The sequence below is a fragment of the Vanellus vanellus genome, assembly GCF_965231255.1.
Source record: "Vanellus vanellus genome assembly, chromosome: 1".
In the NCBI taxonomy this organism is placed as follows: Eukaryota; Metazoa; Chordata; class Aves; order Charadriiformes; family Charadriidae; genus Vanellus; species Vanellus vanellus.
The window spans coordinates 73,809,576-73,826,439 of NC_138905.1; the positions used below are offsets into that span (position 1 = coordinate 73,809,576).

Genomic DNA, 16,864 nt, shown 5'->3' on the forward strand with positions numbered 1-16,864 from the left:
ATACATTAAATTCATATAATAACAATCAATAACATCAGGTGACTGTGTCTGTTAGCTAAAAGATAGCAAAATGAACATATTGAATACTAATTTTGGATTACCTGCAACAGCTTCCATCTTTGGAAATTAGAGAATGTTATCCTTAGAAGATCTTATTTAACCAGGTAGCTGTCACTAAGAATAACATAAAATAAATAAATAAAGAAAGAAAAATTATTTCATGAGTAATCCTTCTAAACTTAGCACAAATTTACTGCAAGAGATTATTCATTAATATAGAAGATGTTAATATAACAGTTTAAGTACTAGTTCATTTAATCTGCCCATATAAATATGCCCAATAAGATGACAACACACTTTTTCCCTTCTGCAAAAGGGGCAGATACCACAACCAATTCCTAAGACTATAGCTCACCGGCCTTCTAAATGAAACCAAGTGAATTTTGACCAACTTATAATTTTCTACAAGAGGCATGGTCTAATATAGACCAGTCATTCACCTACCTTCAACTTATCTTTTTTTTTTTTTTCATCTCTTCAAAGACTACTTTACAGAAAAGTCTGAACAAATTATGTTGCGCTCCTTAGAAAAGGAGCCACCATAACACCTAGAGGATCTTCTAGAAGGAAGTAGAGAGGTAGTTTGGTTCAGAGAAGGGGAACTGGTTTTGACCAGTTCGGTCATCAGTGAGATGAACTCAGAATTCTATTTATTGGATAATTTTTTGAAGAACATTCTTTGTTGTATTATATGCTAACAATACAAAACTCAGGAAACTTGATATTCTCTCACCCTTGTTTAATTCTGGGCTATTTATTGTATACACGAGAGCCAAATCTGACGGAAGGTGAAAGGGAACAAATTCAGCAGACCGTCATTATATTCTGGTCCTAGCATAACAAATATTTTACTGCATTCCTATAAATGGGGTGAAAATACATACAAAAAAGAATGTGTGAAGAAAACACTGTTTTTACCAGAAGAGGTTAGAATTAAAAAAAAAGCTAAAGGCCCACACTTATTTCTGAAGTTGATTATTGTATAAGACAACTCAGTAGTGTCCAGGTCACTGACATAATTTGAGTTACACAGTTCTGTCTTTATATCACCTGCCACTTGCTTAAAGGTTATTTGGAAATATTAGTCTCCCCAAAGTACACAGCAACTAGGGGCATCCAGAAAAATCAGTACCTATGGCACAGACACACTGTAAATACAATATGCTACTTCTACTCCTCCCATAAACACAATCCTCATAAATACCACTAGGCTGACAGCTCAGGAAAGGTAAGCCATTTTCTTATCCAAAGAGTGGGAAGAGAATGAAAATTACCTACGTAAGTTTCCTTATAGGCTGCTCAAGTTCCAGAAGTCTTCAATTCAGCTCCTGTCACGAAAAGATGCAGCTCTGCACACCTTATAATTGATTCTATACCACTACTGCCAACAAAGACCCCCAATTATGCCACTTGATTCCTCAAAAACAAAAGCTCCTAAGAAACCGAATAATGACTAACTCGTATCTTACGAGCCACAGCGGACAAGAGGCGAGTGGAAGCACCCTGCCCATTAAGCCAGTTTTACCCCACTGTAAAAACAGCTGAATTCCCGTGAATTCATCACACTTGCAGCCTTTTCTAAACAGCCCGCTACCGGGGGGGCGGGGGGGGACGGAAGCCCTCTAAGCAGATACACGCCGGCCGTGCCCAAAACAGAGAGGCGACTCACCAGTGTCACTTTCCGCCCCGCACAGGTTTAAATCAGCGCTCCAGCGCGGAGAGCCGCCTTACCCCCACCCTCCGTCCAGCCGCCGAACCACAGCTCTCCAGTCCCGGCTGGAAGGAGTGAGGGATGCCGACAGAGCATCAGCAAACAAAGAACCCCTAAAATCAGGGAATGAAACCCACAATAGTCGCGCAAGCACGGTGTGCCACTTTCGCAGTAAGAAGATAAGAAATCCCCCCCACGGCCATAAAATCCCGAGGAGCCACGTTAAAAAAAACTCTTTGCGGGGCGGGGGAGGGGAGGAGGGGGAGAAAAGCCAAACCGGCAGCAGGGAGATATATTTACGGCGGCCGTTTCAGCACCCGTCACCTGCACAGCGAACACAGAGCCGCCGGCAGGAAGCGGCGAAGCCGCCGCGAGCGGGCAGGGCCGCCACCTGCGTCTGGGGGGCGGAGCGGGGGCGGCCGAAGGCTTCTGGGGCCACGCGGGCGGGGGCGGAGGCGGCAAAGGAGGCGAGAGCCGGCAGACCCGCGCCCCCGCCGCGCCTCCTCACCCCTTTGCCTCCCGCGCGAGGATTACCGCCCGGGCGCGCACACAACCCCACCCGACCCCGGTCCGGCCCCGCCCCAACGGTTAGTGCCGGGGCGCGCCCCCGCCCCGCCTCCGCGCCCCCGCGCGCCGGCCCCACGATTACTCCTCACTCCCACCTGGCCGACCGGCTCTTAGGCCCCACCCCCCTCCCGGTTCCGCGTCTTCCGCTGCCGGCTTCTCTCAGCCAATCGCTAAAGAGGGGGAGAGCGCAAGGGTGATCACGTGCACTCCCTCTCCCCCAATCCGCAGCTGCGCCGCGAGGCTGCCGTCTGCCGCAATGAAAGCAGAGAGGCGGGCACCGAGACGGAAGGGGGCGCGAACAAGGCGGCTGCTGATTGGCGCCGGTCCCTCCAATCGGCAGCCCCCTTTCACCCGGCGGCGAAGCGAAGGGGGCTGCGTGTTTCCGGAAGACGTGGCCGTTGCATTCGCCGCCGCTGTTGCTTCTCTGTCCCGCGCCCGCTGCCACCATGATCTCCCTCTCGGACACACAGAGTAAGCGTTGCCCTCCCCGCCTCTGGCAGTCCGCGGTGGGAGGGGGGCCGCGGGGCTGGGGGCCGCCGAGCTGCGGAGCGGGAACGGGGGGGAGGGAGGAACGATTCCGGTGGCGGCCGATCGGTGCGGGGCGGGCCTGGCCCGCCGGTCCCGGACCTTCGCCCTTTGTTCGCGCTCCCGCGGCGCGTCGGTTGCAGCTGTTGGAGTGGTCGCGGCTCTGGGTCCCGACCCGGGCCGCTGTGGCGAAGTACCCCTGCGGGGAGCTCATCTCTTTCCTCGGCCCACGCCCGCTCGGGGCCCCGGCGCTCTGGCGGAGCGCGGCGAGGGGTGGAAGGAGGCTCTGGGGGTCCGGCTTGTGCAGGCGAGGCAGGGCCGGCGGCACGGCTGTGTCCCAGTCCGCGGCGGCCCCCGGCGGGCACCATCTGGAAACCGGGAGTGGGAGGGCGCGGGCAGAGCTCAGCCGGTCGGCAGCGCGGCTTGGTCGGGGCTGTTCAAACCGCGCTAGCCCCGGCCTCGGGTCCGGCGGGGGTACCGTGAGGTGCCGGGTGAAACGGCAAGTGAGGCGGGATGCTGGGCTACAGAGGACCGAGCGCTCGGCAGGGCTGGCTCCCTCCTACCTCCTGGAAGGACGCTGCCACCAGCGCCTCAGTCGCCAGCGTTTGTCTGGGGCTGTGGGCTTTTTCGTGTTCGCGGGGGTATCGCGATGTGACAGTGGCGAGAATGAATGAAAGATGAACGGTAAACAAAAGTAACAATTAGCTAAAGTCTTCTAGTATGCCTCCGTGTGGACATCAGTGGTTTGGAATCGCTTAATTATATGTCAGTGGCCTTACTTACTGTGTTTGTTTCAACTTGCTGTTATCACGTGGAAGGTTTGCAGGTGGCACTGAGGGTCTTTGAAGGCGAGGACCAGACACTCGGGCTGAAGTGAAAAAAAAAACTTGTATGCGACCATGGTTTTGTTTTCACTGAATAGAAGTACTTGGAAATAGAGATGTTGAAAGGGAAAATAAAAATAAATCAAGTTAAGAGGGTTCGTAAGAGTTTAAACTGCAAGGTAAAGAAGAATGTTAGGTCTTTGATTTAAATTAACATCTCACATATGATGCATTTCTGGCACAGTTGCTATGAAGGGATACAAGTCTGCTTGGTAAGCACCATAGTGTCAGTTATGAAGGAAGCTAAGTGTGAAAGGTGTAGAAAAGAAAGTTAAAAGAACTAAGTTTAACTGAAGAGCAGAATACTGGAAACAGGGGTATTGGAGAACCTGTCAAGGCCAAGGATGAAGATTGACAGAAAAGCAGGTTAGCAGCATTGAAGGCCAATGATTTATTGGGAAATTGAGGTGCCATGCTCTGTTACTGAGATGGGTACTAACCCTTGGGGTTAATCAATCAGAAATCTAAAAATTAAACCCTTGTGGGCTTTGCTTTTGTCTGTTCTCCTAGCCTCCTCTCCAGAGTATTCGGGGGGGGGGGGAGGGGGGGGATCTCTTCAGAAAGAGAAGATCTTTTCACTGGTTTTTCTTTTTCTTAGTTCCTCATTTGGGACCTTCAGCTAACTCCAGTGCTGACTCTGTTCATTTTAACTGTCAGAGCCAAGAGTAGTAATTAAAATACTATGGAGTTCAGGCTTCATTAGTTTTAACACTGTTTTTCTGAAATTCTGATGATATTTAATCAAATATTTTTAAACTCACTGCTGTTTGGAAAAATATGGAGTTTGCCATAGAGTCACTGGTGGAGTAGTGTGATAAATACCTGGAGGGGACCACTGCGTTAGCTGATGTTTGGAAAGTTAAATTTGCAGCCATAGTCTGGAACACTTTTTTTAAGTGATTCATTGAATAGTGTTATAAATCACCAGTAATTGCAAAACTATGCACTTAGTTTTTCCTAAACAAATTAATTTTTCAATACTAAAATTACTGTTAGCAAAATAATAATAATTAAAAATGGGAACTTTTCATAGCCTGTGAACTGCATTAATTTTTGTCTTCTGAGAGCCTATAGTGCATGATTCCATTCTTATTTTGTACACAGAAGATGGAGGATGTGCATTGTCTTCCCTGAACTTTCATAAGCTATGTATCTTAATTTTAAGCCTTAATATTTACTAAGCCATTTTGATACAGTGCTGCAGTACTCTTGCACAGCTTACAGAATTTCTGCAGAAACATTGAGAAAGCATTGCTCCCTTCTTTCAGTAAATCATATTCATAATAATTTTTTAAAAATCCAGAGTAAACATCACATGGCTAGTATGTGTTTCTGCATTTCTAGACATTGAAATGTTGTATTTGAGTAATATGGAAAGACTTCTCTGGTGCAGGAGAATGTTTTTAAAAATAGTTCACACCCTCTATAAAAAATCCTGGTTAATTGTTGCAAAGATTATGTACAAAATGTCAGTGCTTTTTTTTTTTTTCCTTCCTCTAAGAATGCTTGTCAAATATATTTCCAAATTCTGATATGAATCAAGTCAGTAATACCTTCTACTGAGATATTGGCAACAGAGAATAATAGTCCTGGACTACTCATCTTCTTTCAGCAGTAGTTTTGGGATGATGAGAATGGTGTTCTTTTTTTTTTTTTTTTTTTTCTCCCCTGTTTTCCCTCCATTAACCAGAGGATATGGTTGACTTCTAAAGTGAATCTGAAATGGTTGTAGGAGTAGGTGATTACAACCATGTTTGAAGTGAATACAGGAGAAGTGTCAGTGTAGTAATTGCAGCAGCTGTTGGGAGTTGGCCTCTGCCTTCTTGCAAGATCCCTACTTTGTGCTGTGTCTGCAGGAGGAATGAATACTCGCTTCCCATGTCGACATATTTATCTTATTGGCAGCTGGTAATTCCTTTGGAGTCCTGCCTCCAAGTGTTTTCCTTCCAGAATACAGATTGTTTCTACTCTTCTAAAGTAAAGAGTACTGGAGAAAAGGGCAGATTGCAATTGTTGTGTTGGTTTCAGTCAGCAGATTCATTGAAAATAGAATTTGCAATACATTTTTCATTGTAAACAAGTATTGAGAATGTCTGCAGTAAATCAATTGTAGCAGGTTACTTAGTAGTTTTAATTCTGGGTGGTTAAAATGCTCATAGCAAAAGTTTCAAGTGGGGGGCAGTACTGTAGAACTACAGATTTAAGACCATGTGGTCTGCAGCCTTGCTGAAAGATGAGCCCTTACAGAAGTTAGGGAAGTTGAATGTGGCTGCAACAAATCTCTTCACTCTGAGCTGTTTTGAAGTTTTTTTTCCAATAACTGAATTGAAGTTCTGGAATAGGCAGAATGATACTTCTTTACTCCGTAGCTCTTCAAACAACAGTAAATGATCCAAGTAGATCTACATTGCAGTCAAAAGTGCAACTAAAATATATTTATGTAGATCTGGCTAACATTAGCAGTGAAGGCTATGATAGTGTGGGTGGGGTTTTTTGTTTGTTTCAGGCTACACTACACAAAACTACTGGGATCTTAAAAAAAAAAAAAAAAATTATATATATATATACACAGACACAAACTGAGCTGCCAGCCTGTCTATAGTATTATGTCTGATTTTGCTAGCTGTTTTTATGTATACTGTAGGTTACTAAATTCTGTGGGCACAGGGATAGCAATAATGTAAGGGTGAGTGCATGGATAAATGCAGATATTTTTGCAGCCGTGTTGCTGCTGTTCCTGTTATTTCTCTCCTGTTACAGTCTGCGTGAGAGTCAAAGGAAGGCCTTGGACGTTTAATTTTAAAAGTAGGATCCATGTCTAAGTATGGTCTTCAAGATACCTCAGAAGATATTGTCAAATGGTAACTTTAGTCATAGCTTGACATTTCTAGCCCAGTTTCTCAGGCAAGCCTTCCATCCTACTCTTGCCTTCCTAATATTTCTTAGGCAACCTTTACAGACACACAGAATGCAAAGATATTTAGTGTGTTTGTGAACACTGGCAACTGGCTGGAGACCCAAGCTGGTGTTTAATAGCTGTCAGTGCGTGTGTAACTTGGAAAGACCCTAAAGCATTAATCTGAGTTGTGTTCAATCCAGAAGCTGGGGGAAGTGGGACTGCTATGCAAGACTATGGGAGGTGGAATGTGAGGTCCCAGAAGGATGGAAAGGACCAGGGTACTTGTGTTACTGCAGTAAACATAATGGGATAAGGGTTGCAAATGGAAAAAAAGAAAGTTTCATTTTATGTTCACAAAACAATCCTTTTCTCCATACTAGCAGAAAATCAAAAGGGATGTCTTTGCTGTATGTATATACGCATGCATGCTTTTTGTTGCATTCAATTTCAGTATATAGTTCCAAATATGTACTTTTTTTGATAAGCAGCTTCCAAAGATGTCTCTGTTATTGAAGTAATTGCTGTCTACAAGACTTACTATATTTGTACACTCAGGAAAGTTTTTAGGTGGTCATAAAATAGACCAAGTTTTTCTATAAATTTAAAATGACTGTAGATTGGACATCTTAAGTTTTTTTACAATTTGCATTCTAAGTTCTTCACAATTTTTATGCATAAGTTTTTCTTGGTACTATGTTTTGTTACATGCCTAAATTTGTTTCTTTTTCAGAGATTGGAATGGGACTAACAGGCTTTGGAGTGTTTTTCCTTTTCTTTGGAATGATACTCTTCTTTGACAAAGCTCTTTTGGCTATTGGAAATGTAAGTGTCTGCTGTTCATTCTTGGTTTCTGCACTGCTTGGAATTAAGTATATGATATATTAAAAATAAACTAAACAGAACAATATGTTATCAATTTGAAACTGGATCACAAAAAATACTGTGGCAATTTGGTATAAAGGAAGGGTTATGCTTAGTGATATAAGTGAATCATTTTTGCTGATTAAAGTTAGAGCAGCTCACATCAATCTAAAGATCATACCTGCAGGTCAGGCCTGTGGTGTGTTGGTCAGACAAGAAGCAGCTTGTTCTACAGTTGTTATGCTGCTGCAAATAAGACTTTAGATTGGCTGTGATTACTAACACTTTCTTTTTTTATGACCTTGTAAAATATCTGTCAAATTTAAATATCTATGTGGATAAGAATAGTGAAGTGTTGTGTACATGCTAGCACATGTAGCTTTGCTGTGCTTTGAGGAAAGAAAGAGGTATGAATTGCTGATAGTCAACCAGATAGAAGAGCCAACCACCCTTCGTAGTAGAGAGATTTAATATATTCAGTTTTTACCAAATCAAAGTTTTTACTTAAAGTGAGATAGAAAATAAATCCTAGTTCTGGTACACAAAATTCCCAATCCAAAGCAATTATAAAATGACAGGGTGTTTTCTGAATGTGATAATCTCTGTGCCTCTGCTCTTCTCAGCTTTGCTAGCCAGCCAACAGCACAGCCCGGTAGAGGTTCTCATCCTCTTTTGCTGATGCCTGAAAAGTCTGTGGTCAAAACTGATCAGTTTCATTCTGTGGCAGCAGAGTCAAACACTGAGATTCACTGCAGGAAAATTCAAAAACATACATTTGAATTTGGGTGCATTAATTGCAGCACTGTTCTGAACCATCAATGAAGTGTATAGTGGAGGAGTAAAAAATAATGCTATTTTTTCTTTTCCTAATGTAAGGTGGAAATACGAGATCCTGTTTAGGGAAAATGATGAGAACATAGGTAGGAAGATACAATGACAGTCTATGTGGTAACCAAAGATAATGACAGAAAAGGTACTGTATCCTTATGGAAAGTTTCAAAAGTTGTATCAGAAAGGGGAAAAGTTGTTAAGAAAGTGGTTTATTAAATAACTTACGGAACTTAAATTTTGTCTATTATCTTGAGTAAAATCTGAGATACTATCCGCTTTTCAGCAAAAATGTTGCCCAGATGTATGCTTACAAGCTGAAATAACGACAAGTCCTGTTGCTAAAGGACACTAAAAGTAGTTGTAACTAGTTGAGACTAGTATGATAGTGTTCAGTCTGTATGGGAACCGGTAAACAGTAGAAAGACTATACACAAAAAAAAAAAAGACAGACACAAACAAACAAACAAAAAAAACACAACCAAGTAAGGTAAGGGATAATGTTCTTTGGCTGTTTTCCTTTTTTGGCTTTGCTGTGTCCAGTAGATTAGTACAAGCTGTTGAAGATGTCCATGGTACAGAACAGGGGTGTTTTTGTAACATGTCTGTTCTCAGTTTTTAGGAACCTTTGTTGTCAGTGGTGCTAAGCTTCAGCACTGCTTGTGGGTAATGATTGTACTTATGTTACAGGACAGATATAACTGTTGTCATCAGGTCTTTTGACATGATTGTGTTTGTCAGAGGCCACAAAGGTAGACTCTTTACTTCTTAAGCAGCTGTGAGAAGAGTTTTGAATGCTAGCTACAAATAAATGCTTTAAGATGGACTTTACAGAAGAAAATCACTAGTAAATTCCTTCTCAGTGTCTGTCTTTTGGTATTAAAAGAAGTTGTGCAAAAAATGCAATGTAATTTTGTAGAATGTTTACATCATAAACTTAGGAATATAACTAGCTGTTTATTTGGTTGGTTTTTGTCTTTTCTAGGTTTTATTTGTGGCTGGCTTGTCTTTTGTTATCGGTTTAGAAAGAACATTTAGATTCTTCTTTCAAAAACACAAAATGAAAGCAACAGGCTTTTTCCTGGGTGGTGTGCTCATAGTTCTCATTGGTTGGCCTTTAATAGGAATGATCCTTGAAATTTATGGGTTCTTCTTATTATTCAGGTAAGACTTGTTTCAAAATACCTTTTTGTATTGGTGTGTCTAGAAATAAATGTATTTGTTTAGTATTGCTGCATTACAGCTGACAAGGCAGCATCTTTGAAATGTGGCTTTTGATAGATTTTGTATAAAGTTGTTGATTTACATTTGAAAGATGTGGAAAGTTGGTAAGTAATTTTCCAAGACTCAAATCTGCTAAAGTTTGAGGCATATACCAAACTGACTTTGGTAATGTTGTTTATGTCTAACCAAAGAATTGTAAAGCCCAAATTGTTAGAATATTTCCTCATTAAAAAAAAGGCAACTTAGATACTTAGGGGTTTTTTGGTGGGGAGTTTGTTCTTTTCTTTAACAAATGGGGCAAAATGCTTGATTACAAACATTCTAGGTTTGTAACCATATCATTTCATTACTATGTTAGCCCAGTGAAAAAATGTTTTCTGTATTATTTCATTACATTTGTGCCTTAGTATAGTCAGAACTGCTGGTTTTGGTTAGCATTATCTGGACTGAGTTAAGGAAAGATGAAAATTTTAATTTTTTAACAACAGTCTTGATACATGTGTTAGCTTTCACAATGTGTCTTTTAACTTCTTCATAAATGCAATTGTAACAGTGAAAGAATTTAGCTTGTTACAACCCGTATATCTTTATTTCCATGGTTGAATTTATACATTAAAGGATACAAGAAAGTACAAAATATGCTAGAAGTAAGAAGGGAGGCTTTTAGTTGTTCTTGGACTTGTGTTCAGATCAAGACTTCTACTAATACTTATTAATCTAATAACAGACCCCTAAAATATTTTTGAAGTGTTCAGATGCTAGCTAAGTAATACAGTTCCTATTAATCAAAATCAAACCACTGTTCTCTTGGTGCATTTTTTTTCCACTTGGTAAAATTGTATGTTAATCTTGTATTTAGTTTAGATAAGATGTTTAAATATTTTTCAAAAAAAAAAAAGTATCTTAACTTAGCTTTTACTATATGCTTCTTATTGTTCTACTCTGTATTAACTGTGAATTCTATCCCTGCAAGTGTTTTGAAAATCACAGTATATCACCGAATACATTTTCACTTCTTGCACGTAGCATTTGAGTTTAATCAGCCAGTACAAAGCAAGTAGAGTTTGTTTCCAACCAAACACCCCTCGTTTTAAAAGATCTCAAAAGAATTATCAATTACTATGCCTGAGCAGGCATGGTTATGGATTATCTATTGGTGCTAGCTAGGGGCTAGCAGGGTAAAATAATGTTGAAGGGGTTATAGGAGGTCAGTAATCTCTAGGTCACTGGGACTATCCCTTTGCCAGAAGAGTGTCAACAAGGGATTGATAATTCCAGGTGTGAATGTTTTATCTGATTTTTTTTAAATATAAAACAGCTCTAGACTATCTTGTCTAGTGCTTAATAGCTCTTACAGTCTAAATCCCTTGCTACAATGTTAGCTAGTGACTAAAACAAAAATTTTTGTTTTGCTTCAGTCTTGTTCATTTCAACTGTTATCATGGTTTTGGCAACTTGCCCCTCTCTGAAGAAGTTAAAACCAGAGCCTTTCCTCAAGCATCACTTTATGCGAGTCTTGAGGATCCTGCTATTTGGTTGCATAACAGAAAACTTCCCTGGTTGTCATTGGTCTCTGAAGTACATAATTCTCTTAGGCCCAAGGAATGCCAGTTCACACACCTTTGGATTTCTTAGGACAGTATGTTGTGAGGATGAACATTTCTGTGTGTCCTGATGATTCTAGTCATGTGGACTTTTATATGGAGAACCTTTATGTTTATCAATAGCAATTTAGCAGTTATAGTAACTTTACTTCAGCTCGGACTAAGATAGTACAAATGTAAACCACTGTATTATACTTTTTTTCAGTCTCTTGATTTTTAGACCACTAAACAGTTCCATTAGGTGTTCAGGTCCCTCTAGAACCTTTACTCGTAGGCTGTTGTCTTGCACATCTGGACTACTTTTACACAGTAACCTTTCATACACCCTGTAGCAGCAGAGTGCCTGTTGTCCACAAAACAAGTTAGGTACTGGTGACCAAGAACACTTAAACAAATGACAGCATTGCAAAGACGTTGTTGTTTTTTTTTTTTTTTTTTTAAGATGCATCTGACTGAAATGAGAGAGAGACACAATTATTAGTCTACTCTGGTTTAAATATAGAATGTCTTTCCTTTCTTGTCTTTAATATGCTGCCACAAGTTTCCCATCAGAGGTTTAGTCCTTAGCCATACTTTCACATGCTCAGGTTGCATGCAATAGAGAAGGCTATTATGGGACAGTATCTTTTCATATACTCTAATCTGCTTTTGGAGCCTTGTTTACATTACAGGCACCCAAAGTTATGGCTACCAATATTATCCTTCCCATACTGACTATTTCTTATTCTTGGCTCCCCCCACTGTTTTAATCTGTTACAAGTGGTTTATGTGCCCTGCATCACAATTTACCAGACTGCTGAAATGATCAGGTCTTTAAAAAAAGAAAATCTCCAGGAAAAACTTGCTGGTATTGATATTGCCCAGCAAATTGTTCATACCAATGTAGTGAAGAGGATGACAACTTGTGAAACTTTGCTGTTTCACTGTGGCTGAGGTTTCGTTACATGTTAATCCTTATTCTCTGTAAGGAACGTGTAGCTCAACAAGAAGTAACTCAGAATGCCACCACCAGCTGAATTGCTGCAGTTGACTGCAAATAGCTAAAATACTGCCATAGAAAGTTTGTTTTCCCGCTGCAGAGACGAAGTGGACAGTGCAGGGCGCTACACCATAGCAGCTATCCTAGGCAACATCCCCTGGCTAATGATTCAAATCTCTGACTTTACATAAATTTGTGAAATAAGTAAATACACAGCTCTATCATGCTTAATTTTCTTTAGTTGATGTAGAGTACCATGTATGGTTTCAAAGAGGATTACTCAGAATTAACTTCAGTTGTTTTTACACTGGGTATTGCAAGACTGTATTTCCTATAATGTAAAAGAAATTATCTCAAAATATATATGGTAATTTTGAGAAATCAGTTGGGTGTTCTTTCTTCAGTTATTTTTTTGAAGAGCTCACTGAGGGTTGCAAGCTATGAAGAAAACTAGGTCCGTTTAAGAATAAGGTGTTTCTTTCCTGTTTTTTTTTCCTTTCGCTGCTGAATGTATGTTGGTGTATTTGTAAAATTACTGTGTTCCTAACAAGCTAGATGATTTTATGTAATTTTGGTTTAAGAAATACGTTCTATTTCTTCATTTCATAGCATTATGAGAATAGTTTAACTATAAAAACTAATACAATCTTTTGATACCTTACCTAAAGGGGGTTCTTTCCTGTGGTGGTTGGCTTTATTAGAAGAGTTCCAGTTCTTGGATATCTCTTGAATTTACCTGGTATAAGCTCGGTAAGTGTTCGGTACTTCATGCAAAATTTGAAGCTTGTACTGTTTTTTATTCCATTGTTATAGCCATAGTAGAAATGCATCAGAAATAAAGCAAATATAACTTCAGAGCAGTGACTTTGAGTGTATTCCTGTATAGTTCTTGCACCATACAGATCACCTTCATTCCCACTGAGAGACTTCTAGATGTAAAAGGAACAAAAGGACACCTTTCAGCTTTGTAGAAGCTGCCCCCACTTCTGTGTTGTGGAGAGAGGCCTGAATTGTGACTCGAAACACTGGGGTTCTGCTTCCTGCTTCACTGTTGGCCCTTGGTGGCCAGCTAGACAAATCATGCCACTGTTGTGTGCCTCTCCTCCTGTCTGTACACTTGTGTAGTATTTGCATATATTTATGAAAAGCAGCCTGTAAAAGCAAACAGTTTAGTTCAATGTTAAGTTGCAGCTTGTATGGCAAATCAGAAACTCTCATGATGCATAATCATTCATCAAATATATTTATTAGGGTCCACTGCACCAGACTACATCTTGCTAAGATTTGCATTTTTTCAAATGCAGTTTTCCATTTTTTTTAACCAAATAGCCAGAGATTTAAAGACAATTAACAGGTGCCAGAAAGATGGTAATCTAGGGTGTTTCAGTCAACTACTTTTACTGTGCTAATTTCTGTATGTATTTTTAACACAAGCATTTTTAACTCTAGTTTTGAAAGCAACAGTTTTAATAGCTATTACTAAAAAATTAGTGGGGGGTGTAACTTAGATGTATACAGGCTGTTTTTTAAAAATTAGTGTTCAAGATCATCTGTTCCAATCTTACAGTTAGGCAAAGTTCTGGCTTATAATTCATGATCAATTGAATGTTTAATTTGTCAATTGATCTTACTTAGTAATATTTAATTTGATCATAATGGGGTTAAATCTTGTTTTAAAAAGATAATTGTTAATGTTTTATTCAAAGCCTACGTAGGCTCAGAAGAGAATCCACAGTAATGGTCAGTTGAAATATCTTACTTGGTCTACTAATGCATGTGTGGCTGATACTGTATTGTTTTGTTTTAATCATTAAGCTAGCAGTGTTATCTGCATTATTCTATTTCCTTTTTCATTCTGTTGCATCTTCATGTTGCACTGTTAATGTCTATATGAGAAAAACATGTCATGCAGAAACACGATTGCAATGTAAGATTTTTAATTTTCACAATGTAAATCATGAGACCTTGGTGAGTACTACTTGACTCTCATTTTCAGTTGCATACTAACTGTGCAAATAGCAAGTAATATGAGAGTTACTTCACTGTACATGAATGTCACGCAGCTTAAAACCTTTTTGTTTCCTTTTCTACAGCTTGTAGATAAAGTTGGAGAAAGCAACAACATGGTATAATGACAAGAGAGCAGAAGACTGATTCTAAACTTACTGTATTATTTATAAAATCCTTTTGAAGAATATTCAGCACAAAGATTAAGTTGTGTACAAAGGAAAAGCTTGTTACATTCTTTACATAACAGTTTAATTTAAAATGTATAGTCAACAATATACATTAGACAAGAAGCTCAGCAAATATGCTTCTAGGAAAGTAACTCCAGAGTTCAGGAAGTAAACTGAAGAGGTGAAAGTCATGGAATGACCCATGTTACAACTGTTCAAGACTATTTTTGTTGTTTTTGGAAAACATGCTAGAGGCAATGAACCCTTGTGGAATTCATGGTGCCTGTACTTTACCTCCTTATTTTGAAGGTGCAGTAGAGCAAACAGGCCTGCATTTTTAAGGGTGACCCAAACTTATCCAACCCTCTGCTTGCTATCCTCAGAGTGGGGAAAAAAAAAAAAAAAAAACACAACACAAAAACCAACCAACCAACCAAACAAAAAAACCACCAGAAAACTTCTTGTGTAACAAGAGATGCATCTTTGCATGAAGGTTAAGATGACTATTCATCTTTAAGTGTGTTATGACAAAAAAAAAGGAAACCCTACACGGTTCTGTTGTAAACAATTTTGTAAATATGTGGCTGAAATAAAACATTGTTATCTTAATGTTTCAAAGCCAAATGTAAGTTGATTGTATTTGCCTTCCATTTTGGAATATGCAAAAGGTCAATCTTTATTAACTTCAGTCTTAAATGTTGGTTCTGAACATGTTCGAGCTCAACAGGGAACTCTGGAAAATGACTTGCACTCCTTCCAGTTTGTTCTCCTTGAGTTACGTTACACGTGCATCCAGATGAGAATGTAGCCCCTTGTCACTAACGTGAAAACTTTGAAATATGCTTAGTTCACAAAAAAATGCATTTGGTTAAGGTGCTGACATGAACCCTGTGAAATGTATCTTAGCAAAATTTGAACCTTTGTTTTTAAACAGTTTGAAGCTAAGGTTTCTTTGTTTACTCTGGAACTACAAATTGACTTTTATTTTTTACAGTAATAAAATGAAAAATTAAAGTTCTGTGTATGTGAGTCTCTGGGGAGAAAACTGAGCTAATGGGGCTAACTAAAGATCAAGTGCCAATCTCCGTACATTTTCTAACTTGTTGCTTGGGTTATCCTCAAATAACTTAAAACTTCTATCAGCACAGCAACAACTTTGCTGTTACAGAGATTCTTAGCTAACCTGGAATAGATGTCCCCTACTAATGCAAGGGTTCTGTTTCTGCTTCTATTGAAATGTTAAACATTGTGCACTTTCAGTAGATTTAGTTAGTGTCCTCACATAACAAAACATGATCATTAAGTAAATTGTATTTGTGCAGGCTTTGGGGGTTTCTATTATGTTTAACTTTCTTTTCCCTTAAATGTAATCCTAAAAAATTACCAAAATGCAATGGTAGTATTTCAAGTAGCTATGTAGTCTTAAAGGTCTGACTGTTTTGTTTTGTTTTGTTTTGTTTTTTAATTTTTATTTATTATGCAGTTAAAATTGGTATTTTCCAAAATAACTTTTAAGTGAAGAAGAATCCTCATATACCAACCCTTTCAGATGTTGCTATGAAGTTTATTTCTAAAAGACATGTTTTATTTTCATTGCAACTGTATAAATAGCCACAATCTACTATTCCCAAGGTTTAATTTGCTTCCTTCTCAAACAGACACAAAATGATTCAGTGAAAAAAATGCCATTATATTTACAATTAATAACATCTGTTTATTTTATAAACAACAAAAAAATGGCTGTATTTGCCTGTTGGTATGTGTGTTATAGTTTACAGACAAGACTAAATATGACTTGTGGCTTCTACCTCAAGAGATAAACCAATTTTAACTGCTCCTGTAGATCTGTTGTGTGTTAAAAAGACTAGAGAATAACACTACAGCAGTTTAGCAGACTCATCTTGTTTGCTTTGGTAGAACGCTAGTCCGTACTGTGGGAATCAAGTACTGTCTAAAGCAGACAGTATTCATCATTTACATTAGGAGTCCTAATGTAATTACCTGAAGATTTTGGGGTTTTTGTCTTCTGAAAAGTCATGTGATGGGAAAGGTGGACTGCACCGCATGACTGTGGAGCTCTGACTGAAAGCAAATGGCTTAGTAAGCTGAAGTACCTTCCTCAACAAGAAAGCTGATGATATCTTTCAGAGGTGATTAATGCGTTGCTGTATATGATCTTTTAGCCCTCTGAAATGCCAGGATGCAGGCAGTTCATCTCACTTCTATTTAATTCATTGTTTTAAATCAAAAGTCAATTTTTGTCAGATGTGAACTGTTGTGAAAAGCATCTGAGGGAACAAAGTTGTGTGTTGAATTTAGCATAGTCATTATCCCTCAAGCTAATGTTGTCTTTGAGACAGTTTTGCCAAGATAAATGTGGGTGGCAGCAAAGGTCAAAACGACTTAGCCTTAAAGCGTTTCTATCGTTGTAAAAATATCTCTTAACAGAAACATGCTTGAAACATTTCCCCTTTTAAATGTAATTTATAATTGCTGCTTTAAAAATCATAAGGATGGATCTTATTCTGAGCAAACGAATACTGTA

At 39.4% G+C, this 16,864-nt stretch overlaps 1 protein-coding gene and 1 long non-coding RNA gene across 2 annotated transcripts; one reads left to right on the forward strand and one right to left on the reverse strand.

The window, feature by feature from the left end:
- Nucleotides 1-108: 108 nt before the first annotated feature.
- Nucleotides 109-1,880, reverse strand: LOC309681495. Its single transcript, XR_014270039.1, has 3 exons — nucleotides 1,730-1,880; nucleotides 1,335-1,388; nucleotides 109-174 (listed from the first exon to the last, which is right to left on the reverse strand). It is a non-coding gene; the product is annotated as an uncharacterized lncRNA (long non-coding RNA).
- Nucleotides 1,881-2,784: 904 nt separating this feature from the next.
- GOLT1B (golgi transport 1B) lies at nucleotides 2,785-16,150 on the forward strand (the record flags this gene model as incomplete). Its single annotated transcript, XM_082489259.1, has 5 exons — nucleotides 2,785-2,809; nucleotides 7,377-7,468; nucleotides 9,321-9,499; nucleotides 12,811-12,892; nucleotides 14,236-16,150. The coding sequence occupies 5 exons, from the start codon at nucleotides 2,785-2,787 to the stop codon at nucleotides 14,272-14,274; spliced, it is 417 nt and encodes a 138-aa protein (XP_082345385.1). The 3' UTR covers nucleotides 14,275-16,150.
- Between the last annotated feature and the right edge of the window lie 714 nt (nucleotides 16,151-16,864).